The sequence below is a fragment of the Dermacentor albipictus genome, chromosome 5 (assembly GCF_038994185.2).
Source record: "Dermacentor albipictus isolate Rhodes 1998 colony chromosome 5, USDA_Dalb.pri_finalv2, whole genome shotgun sequence".
Taxonomy (NCBI): Eukaryota; Metazoa; Arthropoda; class Arachnida; order Ixodida; family Ixodidae; genus Dermacentor; species Dermacentor albipictus.
The window spans coordinates 107,062,353-107,076,594 of record NC_091825.1 but is presented as its reverse complement, the minus strand read 5'-3'; the positions used below and the strand labels follow the sequence as shown (position 1 = coordinate 107,076,594).

At 46.7% G+C, this 14,242-nt stretch overlaps 1 protein-coding gene across 2 annotated transcripts in view; it reads right to left on the bottom strand.

Annotated features, from left to right (window-relative positions):
• Positions 1 to 2,014: 2,014 nt before the first annotated feature.
• The window catches only part of LOC135897149 (uncharacterized), a 193,136-nt gene continuing 180,908 nt past the window's right edge, over positions 2,015 to 14,242 (bottom strand). For both annotated transcript variants that reach the window (XM_065425711.2, XM_065425712.2), the window contains exons 3-6: positions 13,423 to 13,584; positions 11,106 to 11,462; positions 8,461 to 8,691; positions 2,015 to 6,580 (exon numbers count right to left, since the gene is read on the bottom strand). In XM_065425711.2, the coding sequence (XP_065281783.2) occupies positions 6,443 to 6,580; positions 8,461 to 8,691; positions 11,106 to 11,462; positions 13,423 to 13,584 (888 nt within the window). In that variant the 3' untranslated portion in view covers positions 2,015 to 6,442. The remainder of the gene's footprint in view (positions 6,581 to 8,460; positions 8,692 to 11,105; positions 11,463 to 13,422; positions 13,585 to 14,242) is intronic.

The window sequence follows — 14,242 nt, the reverse complement described above, 5'->3', positions numbered from 1 at the left end:
AGTTCACAGTTTTAGCATTGTAAACGAAGAAATATACACATGTTACAAATATATATAAAGAAGGTACTCTGGATAATCAGGCAAGGTCACCCGACTCTTTCCACTAGAACAAATTATAAAGTTTAAATTGTAAAATTGGTATGGTTTACTGTACGTTCTTTTTGACGCCATGGAAGCGCCGTTACTAACAGTACAGGGGTTGGTAGCAACGCTTGTGTGGGTAGTGTACTTTTCGGTGCCGCTCTAGGAAAAATTGCAATATTCAAATTTTATTGGTTTCATCTTGTTAGATTACGAAAAAATAGACCCGATACACTATTAAAATTCATAGCCTGTATAGGTTTATTGGTTTATGAAACAGACCTGACACATTCACAAAACAGATAGCCGGTATTGGCCTATGAAACGATACACCTGAGGCACTGATAGCCTGCATTTGTCGATTAGCTTATAAGTGCATTGGCGTAGATTGGAAAACTGTGTACCAAAGTGGGTTGTTTTACAAAGGTGCATGAACTGTTCATTTTAAAGCGTAATTTTCTAGGCGAACCCTATCGGACTTTGCTGACAGTGGCTGCTGCTGCTGTCTTGCGAAACAGCCCACACATAGGACGGCAATCGTGTACCGAATCGTGGCCTACAGAGAGCCCCATCCGTACTAGGGCCCTTGCAGATGTACTGGCGGCCAACACCGTTCTCTGCGAAATTGCGCAGTGAAACAACAAACGCTACCAAACTATTCTCAGTGCAAAAAAAGTATACAGCTTAGAGCGCATAATTCCTTTATTAAAGCGAAACCTTTTGTGCATTCATCAGGGTAGCCAACCGGAACTACCTCTGGTTAACCTCCCTGCCTTTCTCTGCATAATTTTCTCTCTCTCTCTCTCTTGTGTATTCATTCTTGCCATTTCGCGGGTCTGTTCGGTGGGCTTCACGCCGGGCAATACTACCAATGCAAGTTTATATCATGCTCACAACTTGTATATCATCTATTGGAACCTACAAACCATTTTATTTGTCCACTACAAGTTTGTATCACTTCTTCTATTGCTGAAATTGGGACCCATAAAGCATGTCATTTGTCTTGTAGAACATTGTATTGCCCTTATAGAAGAAGCTCCCGGACCAGCCAAAGTGTCTATGGGACTTGTACGTTTTGCTTTTGGACCTATAATTCTAGCATAGCGCCTACAGAAACTTATATTGGAATTTTCCCAAGGGCACCTTCAAAAGGAATTTGTCTGATCAAAAAGCAGTTGAAAGGAAAGGTGAATGAAGCTGCAGGGGAAGTGAAGCATTTTAATGGATTGGTCGCATTCATTTAAAGCGTACAGGTCTGGCCTGATTGGTCAAATATTTAGATGAACGTTCAAGCACAACAGCACACACGACCGAAGCGAATTGATAAACACTTGTGTGTGTCCATTTGCTTCGTCCACGTTTTCTGTTGGGCTTAAACGTTCAATTTATTTCATCCTTTCGATCAAGCTGCAAACAAATATAACGTGTAATTTAGGTAGATACTAGAACTACGCGTGACACTGGCTTCTTATCACAAGCCCCACTGGCGGCCGCAAAGCAGCTGTCAGAGCGGACACCTGGAGCAGAATCCACATTTTCGTTCGTAAATGCTCTCCGCCATTCGGTAGTACTTTTCGCTAATAATATGCCCAGCATCCAGACTGACTGGAATTTGCTTTTACGAACAATTCTATGCGTAAAAACTTTTTTTTTAGAATACGGGCTTTGGTTTGGAAGTGGTAGTCTGACTGCCAGCCGCAGCGGAGCTTTCTTAATTCCCTCTTTTTTTTTTCTCTCTCTTTCGGTCAGATACTGTCCTGCATAATCTAAGCACTGGATTGATGATTGAAATAGTTGTTCCTAGCCGACCAGCGATACTCGCCGCAAGTCAGTCTACTTCGACACTGCAAGATCACTCTGAGTCCCGCTAAGGACTCGTAAGTCCCTATAGATGCAGCAGCGACCCCTAAGATGAAATGAATAGCCAAGAAAGTTGACATTTGTAAACAACATTTATTGTTCAATATAATGTATATACAATGTGTGCGAAAAAAAAAAGATTCTCATAGACGACCGAAAGTAGACGTTTTGCGTGAACGAGGCGAAAGAGCTGTTATGTTTTTTTTTTTGTTCTTGTTGTTCTTTTGTTTTGTTTTTTGTGTGAAGGTTACTCCGCTGTAAAACGGCGAAGGTGGATATAACAGTGCCAGCGTATAGCATTTACTGCGGACAGTGGGCATGTTAGCTGCTGAGATGTGCAAGGTTTTTTTTTTGTTTTTACTGCCTGATTGAAACGTATAGGCAAAAAGAATTAAAAGCTTTGATGGATGACAGCTTGCGGTGAAGATTACCTGGAATGAAGTGATTGGTTATGCCTGTTTTAAGCCACACCACGATGTTACATCGGTAAGAGGAATGAACTGTTGCCAGAAACCATTGACAGACCCTGATAATCTCTAGATTCGTAAACGCAAAAGAAAACGAAAAGGAAATAAGTGGCTTAGAGTTGCGTGGTAGCTTCTAAACAATGTCATTTCACAGTGTACTGTGCTCCTGATATTCCAGGGAGAGAAAAAAAGTTGATGTGAAAAGGATAGGCATAAGATTTAGTCGCCCAAAGCAGTAGTCGTGGAAATCATGTGCTTGCGCTGTGAAATAAAGCATTGGTGGAATGTACGAAGCGAGTGTTCAAATACTGTGATAAATTAATGATTCGGCGAGCATACCCTTTCGTCGTGGTAACCTTTATATAAAAGCAGGCATCCTTCGCACGCTCGTGCTGTAACTTCTAAAATCGAACTCATGGTGCAGTTACCGTCATATCCCGGTTGTTTCTTGACGAGCTTAATGATTGCGTCGACTAAAGGAGTTGCAGCAAGTAATTTATGCGTTCCAGGCACACGAAAACACTAAAATGCACGCTTTTAATAAAGGTTACCGCGACAGCAGGGTATGTCTAAAATACCTTGCGCACGATGTGAGCGTGTGAATACGTAGATTCGTGGCTATAGTAGCATGAGAAACAAACAACCTGTAACAAGGTTCTCTCGACCCAGCAACCAAAGCGGGCATTTGGAGGTGAATAGCTGAACTGCGATAGGCCTGTGACCACGATATAGGCCATCCATGTTGTGCAAAAAAAAAAAAGAAGTAAAAGGGAGTAGGGGTAGAACAAAGAACACCTACAGTAAGCGCACGCGGAAGTGCAGGAAAAATAACGGTGTCCCAGAGCTCACGGGACAACGTAGACGACACATTGAAGAAAGACCATTCAATAAATATTCAAGATTGATAAGAAGCAAGTGTCAGCTCTTAGGCTAGTCGAAAAAGCGTAAGTTGTGAAGCGATAAGAACGTTTGAGCTTGGCGTAGGGAAGTAAGTGATAGCTAGAGGACTTAGGTTTTACCCGTTGTTAATAGAAAGGTGCATCTAGACATGTTAAGTGTTAACATGGGCCCTTGCTATAGGCAATCCTCAAGTTGTGTTACCACCACGTAAAAAAATAATTTACACGCTTCTTTTCGCTCAACACCAACGCGCAAAAATTCTAACAATAGTGTAAAAATAAATATATCAACGCACTACAGAGAAAGAACAAGAAAAAATAAAACACCGAGATTTCGAAGATTGGAAAGTGTCAAAGATATACGAATAGACGACAGTTGTCGATGCAAACTCAACAGAGACGTTTGTTCAGTCATACCCAACAGGATCTCAAGCACAAGCAAAACTGCGTCCCGCAAAACGGAGTACGAGCGAAGAAGCCCCATCTTCCCGTTCTTCCATGTCAGACGTCTGAGCCACAGCGCTGATTCCCGGGTCTTGAGCGTGTCGTGCGCGGAACAGATAAGAACCTTTTTTGTTTCTTTCTGCTGAAAGTGGTGGAAGAAGGAATTCTCAAGAACATCAGACGCTTAGAACAGGCACACAAGCAGAAGTAAATCCTGAGTTCAACGTTCCTGTGTATGGTCGTCACGCTAACAATCTGTTGTGACGCCAGTCGTGACGACAATACTGGCTCTCCCGCGTTCTGTCGATCTCTGTGTCCACTGCACAGAACTACTATTCTTTTTTTATCTGAGGAACCAGTTCTTAAGATGATGCTATATGTCGTATTCGAAACACCAGTACGCACATCGATGCACGATTGACGGCGCGACGTTGACGCTTCTGCTGACGTCGTGACGCGTTCATCAGAGAGAGTGGAGCTTTGGCTCACTGACTTGTCGCAGCTTCCGTGGCACGTTGACACAAAAGAAAGGCACGAAAATTCAAGCCCTCGTTATATTGTGCGCCTAGCCATGTAATCACGAATGCTCCTTGTGCAAACACTGCACTTAACTATCCTTTAACGTCCTTGCATACCTTGGGCGACCAATTGCACGAGCGTTAGAGAAGCTACGAAACGCGAGTCACGTCTGTTACACTACACTCACATTTCTGCTTTTGCCGTTTGGTGAGATGGAGATCAGTTCAGAGAGGCCGCGAAGCATGGCACCACGAATCGCTTATCGCGGATAAGCATCGGGGATACGTCGTCACAAATCACTCCAGCACAGTTTTGGGGACGCCGAAGGGGAACTGCTCATCGACACACAGGCTGAAGCTGAGGTCATCGTGCTTATTGCTCAAATTATCTTGTTCGCAACTTTGGCAAACTTATCCTGTCCAAGTTATCTTTGACCAATATAGCATCCAATGTAGGAGGAAGACGGACTTCGGGATAACTACCACTGCGGACAATCGGCTGGACAACGCAGTGGTGGGAGCACTATCACTTCACCTAGCCCCATGAGCCGCACAGTATACTCCCAACATTCTTGCTTTGGACACAATCATAGAGCAGCCGCTTGACTTCCCATGCTGGCGCACTGCAGGACTTGCACAGCCTTTCTCCGTGGCCTCTGACGCAGACCATGTTCACTCTGAATGAAAGCAGATCCGTAGGCTCTACTAAGGAAATCTCTTCAGTCGTGGCTAAGATAGCGTAAACAAACAGTAGACTAATCATTATCCGAATGTCGCGTACTTTGTGGTGTTGGTGCAGACTTGGCTACCAGACATGCGCTGAATATATTCTCCGAACGAGGACATTGGCGATACATTGCCGGATAACTGGCTTAACATTACGCACGATCACGAGAGCTACTTGGCAGAAGAAGACGCTCACAACATAACACAACGTGAGAACAGGCCACAATGTGGTTGCAGGTACTCGCTCCAACAATCTGTAAATCGGCTACCGCCTTGAGATCAGGGGTGATGAGGCTCCGCTGATCATCAAGTTGTAGACGATTCATTCCTTCGTTGACAATGCTCGTGACAGTTGTGCTACATAAGCGCCTCGGGGAAACTAGACACGATCGCTTAACTTAGATGTCGCGCTCACTTCTCTTTTTGATCTGGTCATAAAGTTATCAGTAGTAACGATCGCTTATAGTCGCTCCTAGATAGCATTTTGTACATATGTTACATAGAAACCGCGAAGCCAATAGACCGGCCACTTCGTTTATGTGTGTTCATGGCTTAACGAATACTATAGGCACTAGCAGTAGTAAGAGCAGATAACACTGGGCTCCAATTTTAGTGGCAACCTCATAGAACGTTATTTTTTTTAAGCACAGTTTCGGCCTCACGTCGGCCGGCGTAGGCGAAATGATTTCACGGCACGTGATACACATGCCATTTTATAGTCACGCGTCACGTCTGATGTCTACATTAGCCGACAACGACGTAAGAAACCTTTCGGCCGAAATTACAGCGTGGTTATCGCGAAGTTCGAAATGGACGCGTCGATACGGGGCCTCGCGACGTCGAAAATACATTGGGAATACGCTGTATGTGGCTGCCACTTAACGTATGCGCGATTCCTTGGCGCGTGCTTCAGCTCTACCGTTCGAGTACCTTTCCGACCAGAAACTAGGCAGGTTTTCAGCATGAAATTGTTCGACAGATGACTTTTGCAATAGAACATCGCGATTTGTGTGTTGCGACGATCGAAACTGACTGAAAACCTCTAGCCCCGACAAGAGTTTAAGCAAAACGAGACTCTCAAGTTAGGACACACTGCAGCACACTTAGCCAGAGCGTCCGCTAGCAGGTGAGCCACAAACCTAACCATACGAGCCTTCGAACAGCGAGCTGCATTCTGTGCCTGCATCGATGGTGCCTTAATTAGCTGGCCCGATAACGGGCGACTAAGTTTTGTTTTGAATTTGAAACGGAACGAGGCCAGGATGAGGTAACGTGATGAACCATTTAACGCGCTCGCATTGTCAGACATCGGCGTATCGTCGTGCGCAGTGTCCCGAGCAGATCGCGCTGTTACGAACACGAGGCGTGCGTAGAGAAACACACGCCGATGTATGCGTCCGGCCCGGGCGAGCGGATCCGTAGACGCTTCGAGGAGAACTGGCTGAGCTCAGAGGGTGAATTCACTGCATTCGACGTTGTACCACCAATCGCAGACACCCCTCCGCTCGTTGAAGATGGTGCCGTTGGGACAGAGGAAGCTGTGTCTCGCTCCCAGGTTAGGAACTCCGGTGCACATGTGCCACACCTGAATAGAAAAAATAAAATAAGAAACACGAGTGCAATGTTATATATGCATCATCGTCGATGCTTGAACTGCAAGTGGCGTCAAGTTCAGTACGCAAGCGATCTTAATAGACATACCGAGTGCCATGCAACGGCAAAGCTTCTCTGTCTCTGCGTTTTTAATGCGAACGCATTATACACCCCTCTACGCGAAAATCCGGCGTCGCAGTCTGCGGCGTGACCGAATGATGGCACCAAAAAAATGGCCGACGGCGTTTCTTTTTTTTCCCGCGATAGCGTCAAGCTTGAGCCCGCGTCGCAGAAAATCCGGTGTCGGCGTCGGACGTCGCTCCGGCAAAAATATTTTCGAACCACCCATACACAGGCTCTCCATATCACCCAAGAAATTTACTGAATTGAATTTCTCAACCTAAAATACGTGAAAAAACGGTAAACTATGACCTATACTAATCCCACAGGCATGATAGCTCTCGGATTAATATTTTACTATGTGAGAAAACATAATTCCGTTAGGGGAAAACTCAAATAAACCCCTTTTCCAGCGTTTCTACCATTCACAGACCAGCTGCGGCGTCCGCCATTTTTGCGCGCCGGCGCCCGGATCTAGGGGGCCACGGAACGGTGCGCCCGGTTCCTTGCAATGCCTCCAGGTGGCGCTCGCCTCCGTCGCATAGCAGTCCACGCAAGAGGCCGTGTTCCTGCCAAAAAGCTCGCCTCCATGCACAGTGTTCGCGGCCAGCTTTTCTCGGCAAATATTACAGTTACATACTCTCCAGTTGCCGAGAAACAGCCAGGGAGCTTTGAATGCTATAGCATTCCATACTTAGAGGCAAAACATAAGCGTCCTCCAATTTTTTTATTTTTTGTGTGGTGAAGAGGACTCAGTGGCTATGTGGCGTTCTGCTGTGGAGCACGAGGTCATAGGTTCGACTTCCGGCTGTGGGGGCCGCATAATGCAAAGACGCTCGTGTGCTCTGTTTTCGGTGCCCATTAAAGAACGTGATGATCAATACCATTGCTCTATGCACATGCATGGTGAAGTTATATGCATTGATAGTTCAGTTCAGTGATAGACAGTTCAGTTTAGTGGGCATCGGGCCTAAATAATAGTCATAGTGACAGTTCCTCATAAACGACAGGAACACTGACCTCATAAAATTCTCTGGTTAATTTTCAACTTTGCCAGGGTCATACAGTTCGCGGGGAGATATAGATTGTTCAATTCACCTGACACTCCGCCTCTGTGAAGCGAATTAGGAATTCTTTGCGTATCCTACCTTTCTATAATAACTAATTTCATTGGCGGAGAGATGCACATTTAGGCGCTCGAAAAGCGTTTTTCTAAGACCAGTGTCGGAGGCGCCAAGGAGTTCTGGCTCTGTGCGAGTCCCTCGACAAGCTCCTTTTCAAGCACTTGCCACTACCCCTGTTCGTCGTATCAAGTTAGATATAGCGGTGCATTTCAGTGAGAGAACAGAAGGGTTCAAAATTGTTCCAATAAAAGTACTGAGGTCAGTTTGCAATCTCTTGAACTGCTCCTCTCTTCACCATCAAATTTGGTCTAGTGGTGCAGTTCAGTGGATGAACAGAAACATTTAACACCAAAATATATACCTCTCCCAGGAGCACTTAGCAAGCAATGAAAACTGCCCCTGTTTACTCACTAAAACGGACTATCGTGCTTTCCAGTGGGCAAATAGGAGCACATTCGTGTGACAAAATTGTTCCTACAAGGCGTCCCGTCGCACTCTCTCGACGCCGAGGCATTTGCGAGCCCTCGTAGATGCATTTAACAGTGCTCGCGTTCGCCCTACGGACAGCGTCGTTAGGACAGCCTTTATAGTGGCAGTGTTGCCGCCCAAGCAGTGCGCATACACCGACCTGGCAGCCGGCCTCGGTGTCGGCGTACATGCCGGGGAACAGCTTGTCATTGCAGTCGAAGTCCGTCGTCGGGATGCGGTGGAAGTTGGGGTAATCGATCCCCGGGATGCCCTTACGAGGTCCCCGGCTGCCCATGATACGCTGCACGCTCTTGCGACCGCCGGAGTCCTGGTGCTTGCGGCCTTTGCGGAAGTGGCCGTCGTCGTCGTAGTCGTTCGTCAGTGGCTTTGCCTGTCAGCGGGGCGCAGAACGAAGCGAGCATGAGATATAGAGCGAGTGGCAGAACAGGGTACACAGCGAATATAGACAAACGCGTAATGAGTGCGTGTAAGGCACTCTCACAGATACAAAGGGCAGCCTACTTATTTAATAAAATGCTGCATTAGACTTGACACTCGTTCGAAGGGGTCAGTGATGAGAAATATTGAGCTAGGCAAGTAATTAACTTACACTTCGGGAACACCAAGTGGGTTAGTGTAACCACAATCATGGCTTGGAACGCTTTGCCTGAGAGCAAGCACGCTAGCTCAGGCCGACCTTTCTGCCTTCCCTGAAATAAATTAACTCTCTCTCTCTCTCTTGCCCGAAGGGCGAATCACTGAAGGTGACAGGAAGGTTTAGCATTACGCCGATGTTCCTCAGGCGCTGTTCTAGGAACACGAGTAGGCGAAATGTTGCTCGGCGACACAGCACGCGAAGCAACTCCTGCTGCGCCGCAGAAGCAGTGCCCCGACAGGCGTCTCAAAATGCTGGCGCGGTGAGGAACGCCGCCACCGGCGATGCAGGCGTCGCTCCTCAATGGCGCACGTGATCAAACAGAAGGAAAAGCGCCAGCGTTTGTGGTTCGAAGTGTACTGTGCGTTCCGCGCAGACTGCTGTACGCACCGCTGTGTGGCATGCACACAGCTGCTCGGCGGGAAAGCTATAGTGTTTGCGCGCATAACACTCGTGCTAGCAGCGGAAGTCAGAACGCCGCGGTGGCTCCGCCATAGAGCCGATTAAGCGGAGCTTGAGGGTGTGTCCACTTACCTGTCCCTCGAGCCTCCGAATACATTTTAAACCTACACGCGCAGCCCGAATGCGCACCATCGATGCCATGACAGCACGATGGTGCTTGCTGACAGCTCGAAGACGCCTCGATTGTCCCCGTAATTACCAAAACACCGAGTAACGGAACACGGGGCGACGCCCGCGAGAAATTTAAATAAAGCTTGTTGGCTGTTAGTTAGTTTGTCTATATAGAAAGATATTACGTTGAGCTCGACGGAAAACAGGCATTGAACCTAGCAACGTTTGGTGACATTCCCGGCATATATAAAAGAAAAGACAAACGCACAAAGAAGAGAAACGCTCCAAATATGTGAAAGCACAGCGAAGTGAGCGACGTCATAGTGACTTCCCCATCGCCGTGTTTTCTACACGAGGTTCCAGAAAGGAAAGCATGGCGAATACGTTTTCCGTAAATAATTAGTTTGTTTTCTTTCAGAGGAACGCAGAGTCCTTAACGAGTATCACAGTTATCTAAAGTGATTAAGTGCTTACCTATAGTCTCTTTAAATACGTGCGGATGTGAATTAAATGTGCAAAAAGAAAATCGAAATAAACAGTTGGTACCCCAACTCTTGGTCTGCCTTTGACAAATGTTCTGCGCTCCCAAACAAGCCTTTTCCTGCGCATATATTCTAAAACCCCTATGTAGGCGAAAGTACCGTGGCAGACTGCCGTTTCGACTTACACATACCCTCCTAAACTTCAACCCTCAACACGTACACGTGCATGAATCTCAGCCTTGAGAAACGGGAAAATTTAGTATCCAAATTTTTACGAATAACGTCAGCAAGAGTATTCAAACATTATCCTTTTCTCTTTTATTTCATGCCAGTATAGCACGACCAGTTGGAACGATTAAGGTCTCGAATCTCTGTTCCTTTATTACTTTCATTCCGTTTAGACTAACTACTAATTTCTTTACGAACAATTCGTTTGATACCGCTAAAATGTCAACGCAAAGGAAGAAATTGTTGTTCCCCTAAGAGTAGCACGAAGCCAAAAGTGAAGGCTATACAATTTCTATACACTTTCTGCCTTGCACTTGCCCGCGTCACCTAGCTTGAAGGGTCAATATGTTTCGTCTGACATTCGCGCAGAGGACGAGTATTCAGAAAAGGCCGAACACTTTTTGAAACGCCGATGATACAGCGTATCCGCTCAGTTATAGACGATTTCTATGTTTAAACATACACATGTCTCAGAAAGCTTAGGCTCCAATATATTAGCCTACAGATAAGTAGAGGTCTCAAGCCAGTACTAGTTTTGCTGTAGAGTAATAAAGATTGACAAATCGATTTTGCTACTAAGTGCAACAAGGAAGCTGCACACATGACCTCGACGCATCGGGCACGTCCCTTATATCTGAACACATCAAGAACATGCATCTATAGCAAATTGTAGAGCAAAATTCCGCTCTTTCTTTGGCTGACTTGGCCGTAAGAAAGGCACGGCCGGTAGTTTTTTTGGGGTCGTGACCTCAGTACTGACACAACGCAGATAAAACAGTCTATAACGGAAGCGACGACGTCAACCGCCGTGCGGAAATACCTGTGACGTTTCCGCGCATTAACCGGGAAATGGGGGGGAGCACGTACCTTGAACTTCTTGGCTCCGAAGCGTGGCGTGTTCTTGCGGTAGGGGGGCGCCTCGGTCTTGGGCGACGCGTACATCTTGCGTATGTGCAGCGGTGCCTCGGTGGTGGTGATGCGGATGATGGACGGCTTGGGCACGAAGCCGTCCAGCGAGTACGCGGGGGGCCTCGTGGGCTTCGGCTGCCGCAGCTTGAGCAGCGGCCGCGCCGTCGAGGGCTGCGTGACGGAGTTGGGCCGGAACCGGCGCGACGCCGGCCGGCGGGGCACGGGCCACGCCACCGCCGGGCTGAAGTCCGACGACGACAGCTCGAAGATGTCCGCCTGCTTGAGCACCGTCTCGAGCACAGCCTGCCGCTTCACCTGCGCGCCAGCGCGGTCGCGAGGCGGGCGTTAACAATGACAGTCGCCATCTTTGAGAAACCGTCAGCGCCCGAATGTTAAAATCCAAATCCGCCTAATAGTTCATCCTGTGCTCGCCTGTGTTTTCTATTTTGGTTAGAGAGTACAGATCTTTTAAAGGCAGTATGCATTTAAACATGAACTACATTTAAACCTCATTGCAGTAATCCTTTCGGAATGTCTGCGTAAGAATATTTTTTCGGGAACTGACGTCGGGCTTCTGTTCCACAAAATGAATTACGGCTTGTTTTCACAGCAGTGCGATAAAATAAGGTACAATCCATATTTTGGTGATAACAGTGATGTTGGCGCCTAGGCATCGCCGGCAGTTCCTATTCTCAGATACGTGAATCACGCCTGCAACGTTGAAGTTTACGATGTTTACTGCTGTCACGGTAACCTTCTCGGTTAGGTTGCACGCGTACGTGAACAAATTATCGCCCGGACGACGAAAGAAATCACGGAAGCAGGCTTCTCCTGTTACGTTGTCTTATAGGGGCGAAGCCAGCTTTACAAGCATCAGTCGTTACGTGCGTGCAGACACAGTCGAAAGCAAGCCGGCATTCTCATTTACAGGATACCGCTCGTACTGAAATGTCCTGGCTTTTCAGTTCATCGAATTGAAGTTTCCTCAGTTATTTCCACAGCCATGTACTCGTATTCAAGGAAAGACGCGTGCAGAAGTCGGCGGTATTGGAGCTGTTGGTTACGTTAAAATGTACTGGAAAACAAGCGACGCCTGACATACGAAAGTACGTGGAAACTGATAGCGAGAAACGCGGCATCACTTATTTCGTTCATTCTGTTGCAAGAAAGCGTATCGTGAGTTACGTCTTTTTTTTTTTTATCTGGAAGTTTTGCGTTGCGTGGTTCACTTACTAAGCAACGTACACCAAACTCGTGCAAGAGTTTTGACAAGGCATATCATAATTCATATTAGCACTTAGCCGTGCATATAATGCAATAATTGATGCCAATAAACTAGAAGGAAATAGAACCTATTAGAGGTCTGGATAAATGCGGATAATATGAATGCACAATGTTCTTTAGATATCATTCGGAAGATAAAGGTTAGCGTCGAGAGGTACGAATAGAAATGTGTTCAGAACCACCTTCTGAAGTATTTTAAGGATTGTCTGAAAATAATTAAATACAATTTTGGCAACAATACATGGTGACATCACGGTGTAGTGAACTCGGTGTAACGTAGCCAGCCGGGTCAATGCAACGAACGCAAGCCAATTAAATTACGGATTTCCTCGCGACTTACTAAGCCTCCTCACAATAGGCAATGTTCTGCATTGCGCTGCGACACTGCCTATTCTGTAGGTTTTGTCTTCGTGAGATACAATTTCTTCTTGTGAAGGTATCTTTTTGTTTCCATTGTTATTTATACCGTTCCTTCTATCTATGTTCCCGGTTGCGCAGTATGAAAACCGACGCCGGCCCTGCGTTCGAAGCCGGTAATAATTTTAGTTGTATCTGCTTGAAATTAAATATAAAACAGAATTTTTCGAAAAGAAAACTGCAAATAGCAGTAAGTTGGGCTCTAACTTGATGTTTGCAAGCAACACCCCTTCGAACATAGATTATGTGTGCCCTTTCATATTGGTGCAGGCTGTACGTATATTATTGCTATTATAATGGCGCACTTGCTTGCATGTATTGTTCCAGATTTTCACAAACAAGCTGTTATTATATTCGCTCAAACATGTGTGCTTTAATGACTCTCCATTCACCTTCCGTTACTATTTCCCTGCAGGCACCTTTGTGAGAAACACATGTACTGCCGATGGTAATGATTATGCTTTATATAGAAGTGGCTCAGACGTCTAACCTCGCCACTCGAATAGTGTGGTTGCCTTGCCACACACTTATTTCGTAGCACCTCCAGCTCAGTCCCACAGCGTACGAGACACACCTGCAAGTTCTCTTGACGGGGCGTGGTTGGCGGCGGGTCGGGCAGTGGGCTCCTCGTCGTGGTCCTCAGCCTGGGCCGCATAATGGGGAACTTGTCACTCCTCCTTCTCGGGTTGAACAGGAACGCCGACTTGGTGGCCGTGTCATTGCCAAACTGTGTAGGCTGCAGAAAATTTAGGGGAGAGAGAGAGCATGTGTGTGAGTGTGTGTTCAGTCAGAGCTGATGAAGTATAAGCCCTACCGTGCCGCTTTCCGCTTAGTACAAAAGCTTCAACGATTAGAGGAGTTCTGACGCGACATTTTCGAGTTGTCCATTCTTGTACGTTAAATGAAGTGCCGCGCCTTCTAAGTTCTAGAAAAAAAAATTATTCAGCGTCCTGAATAATTTGCAGTAACCCTTACTTCTACAAACCAGCCTTGGTTTCGCTACCCAGGAGAACCTAGCAATGCGAGCCGACGTAGCGTGATGTCCTAATGCGCGCCTTAGCAATGGCTCTCTACGAGTCACAAAACTAAAGGACGGTTGCTCAGTAGAAGCAGTCTCTGGAGCATGAATTTGAACATGAATGATGACGTCATTCCCTGAATAACTGGAGAAGAGTGCTGCGCTCGCGCGTGACAGCCGCGGCGAATGCAGGAACAGAGCGATACAACTTATCGTGACGCACTGAGAAATCCAACTCGTCAGGAGGTGGCTGTGCCACTACGTCACGATACATTGGCTCACTGCGATCGCCGAGGCTGCCCCACGCGATCGCACACTGAAGACACGCGCACAGATGATATCTTGTAGAGAATACTTTGTAGGGCCGACCTCACCA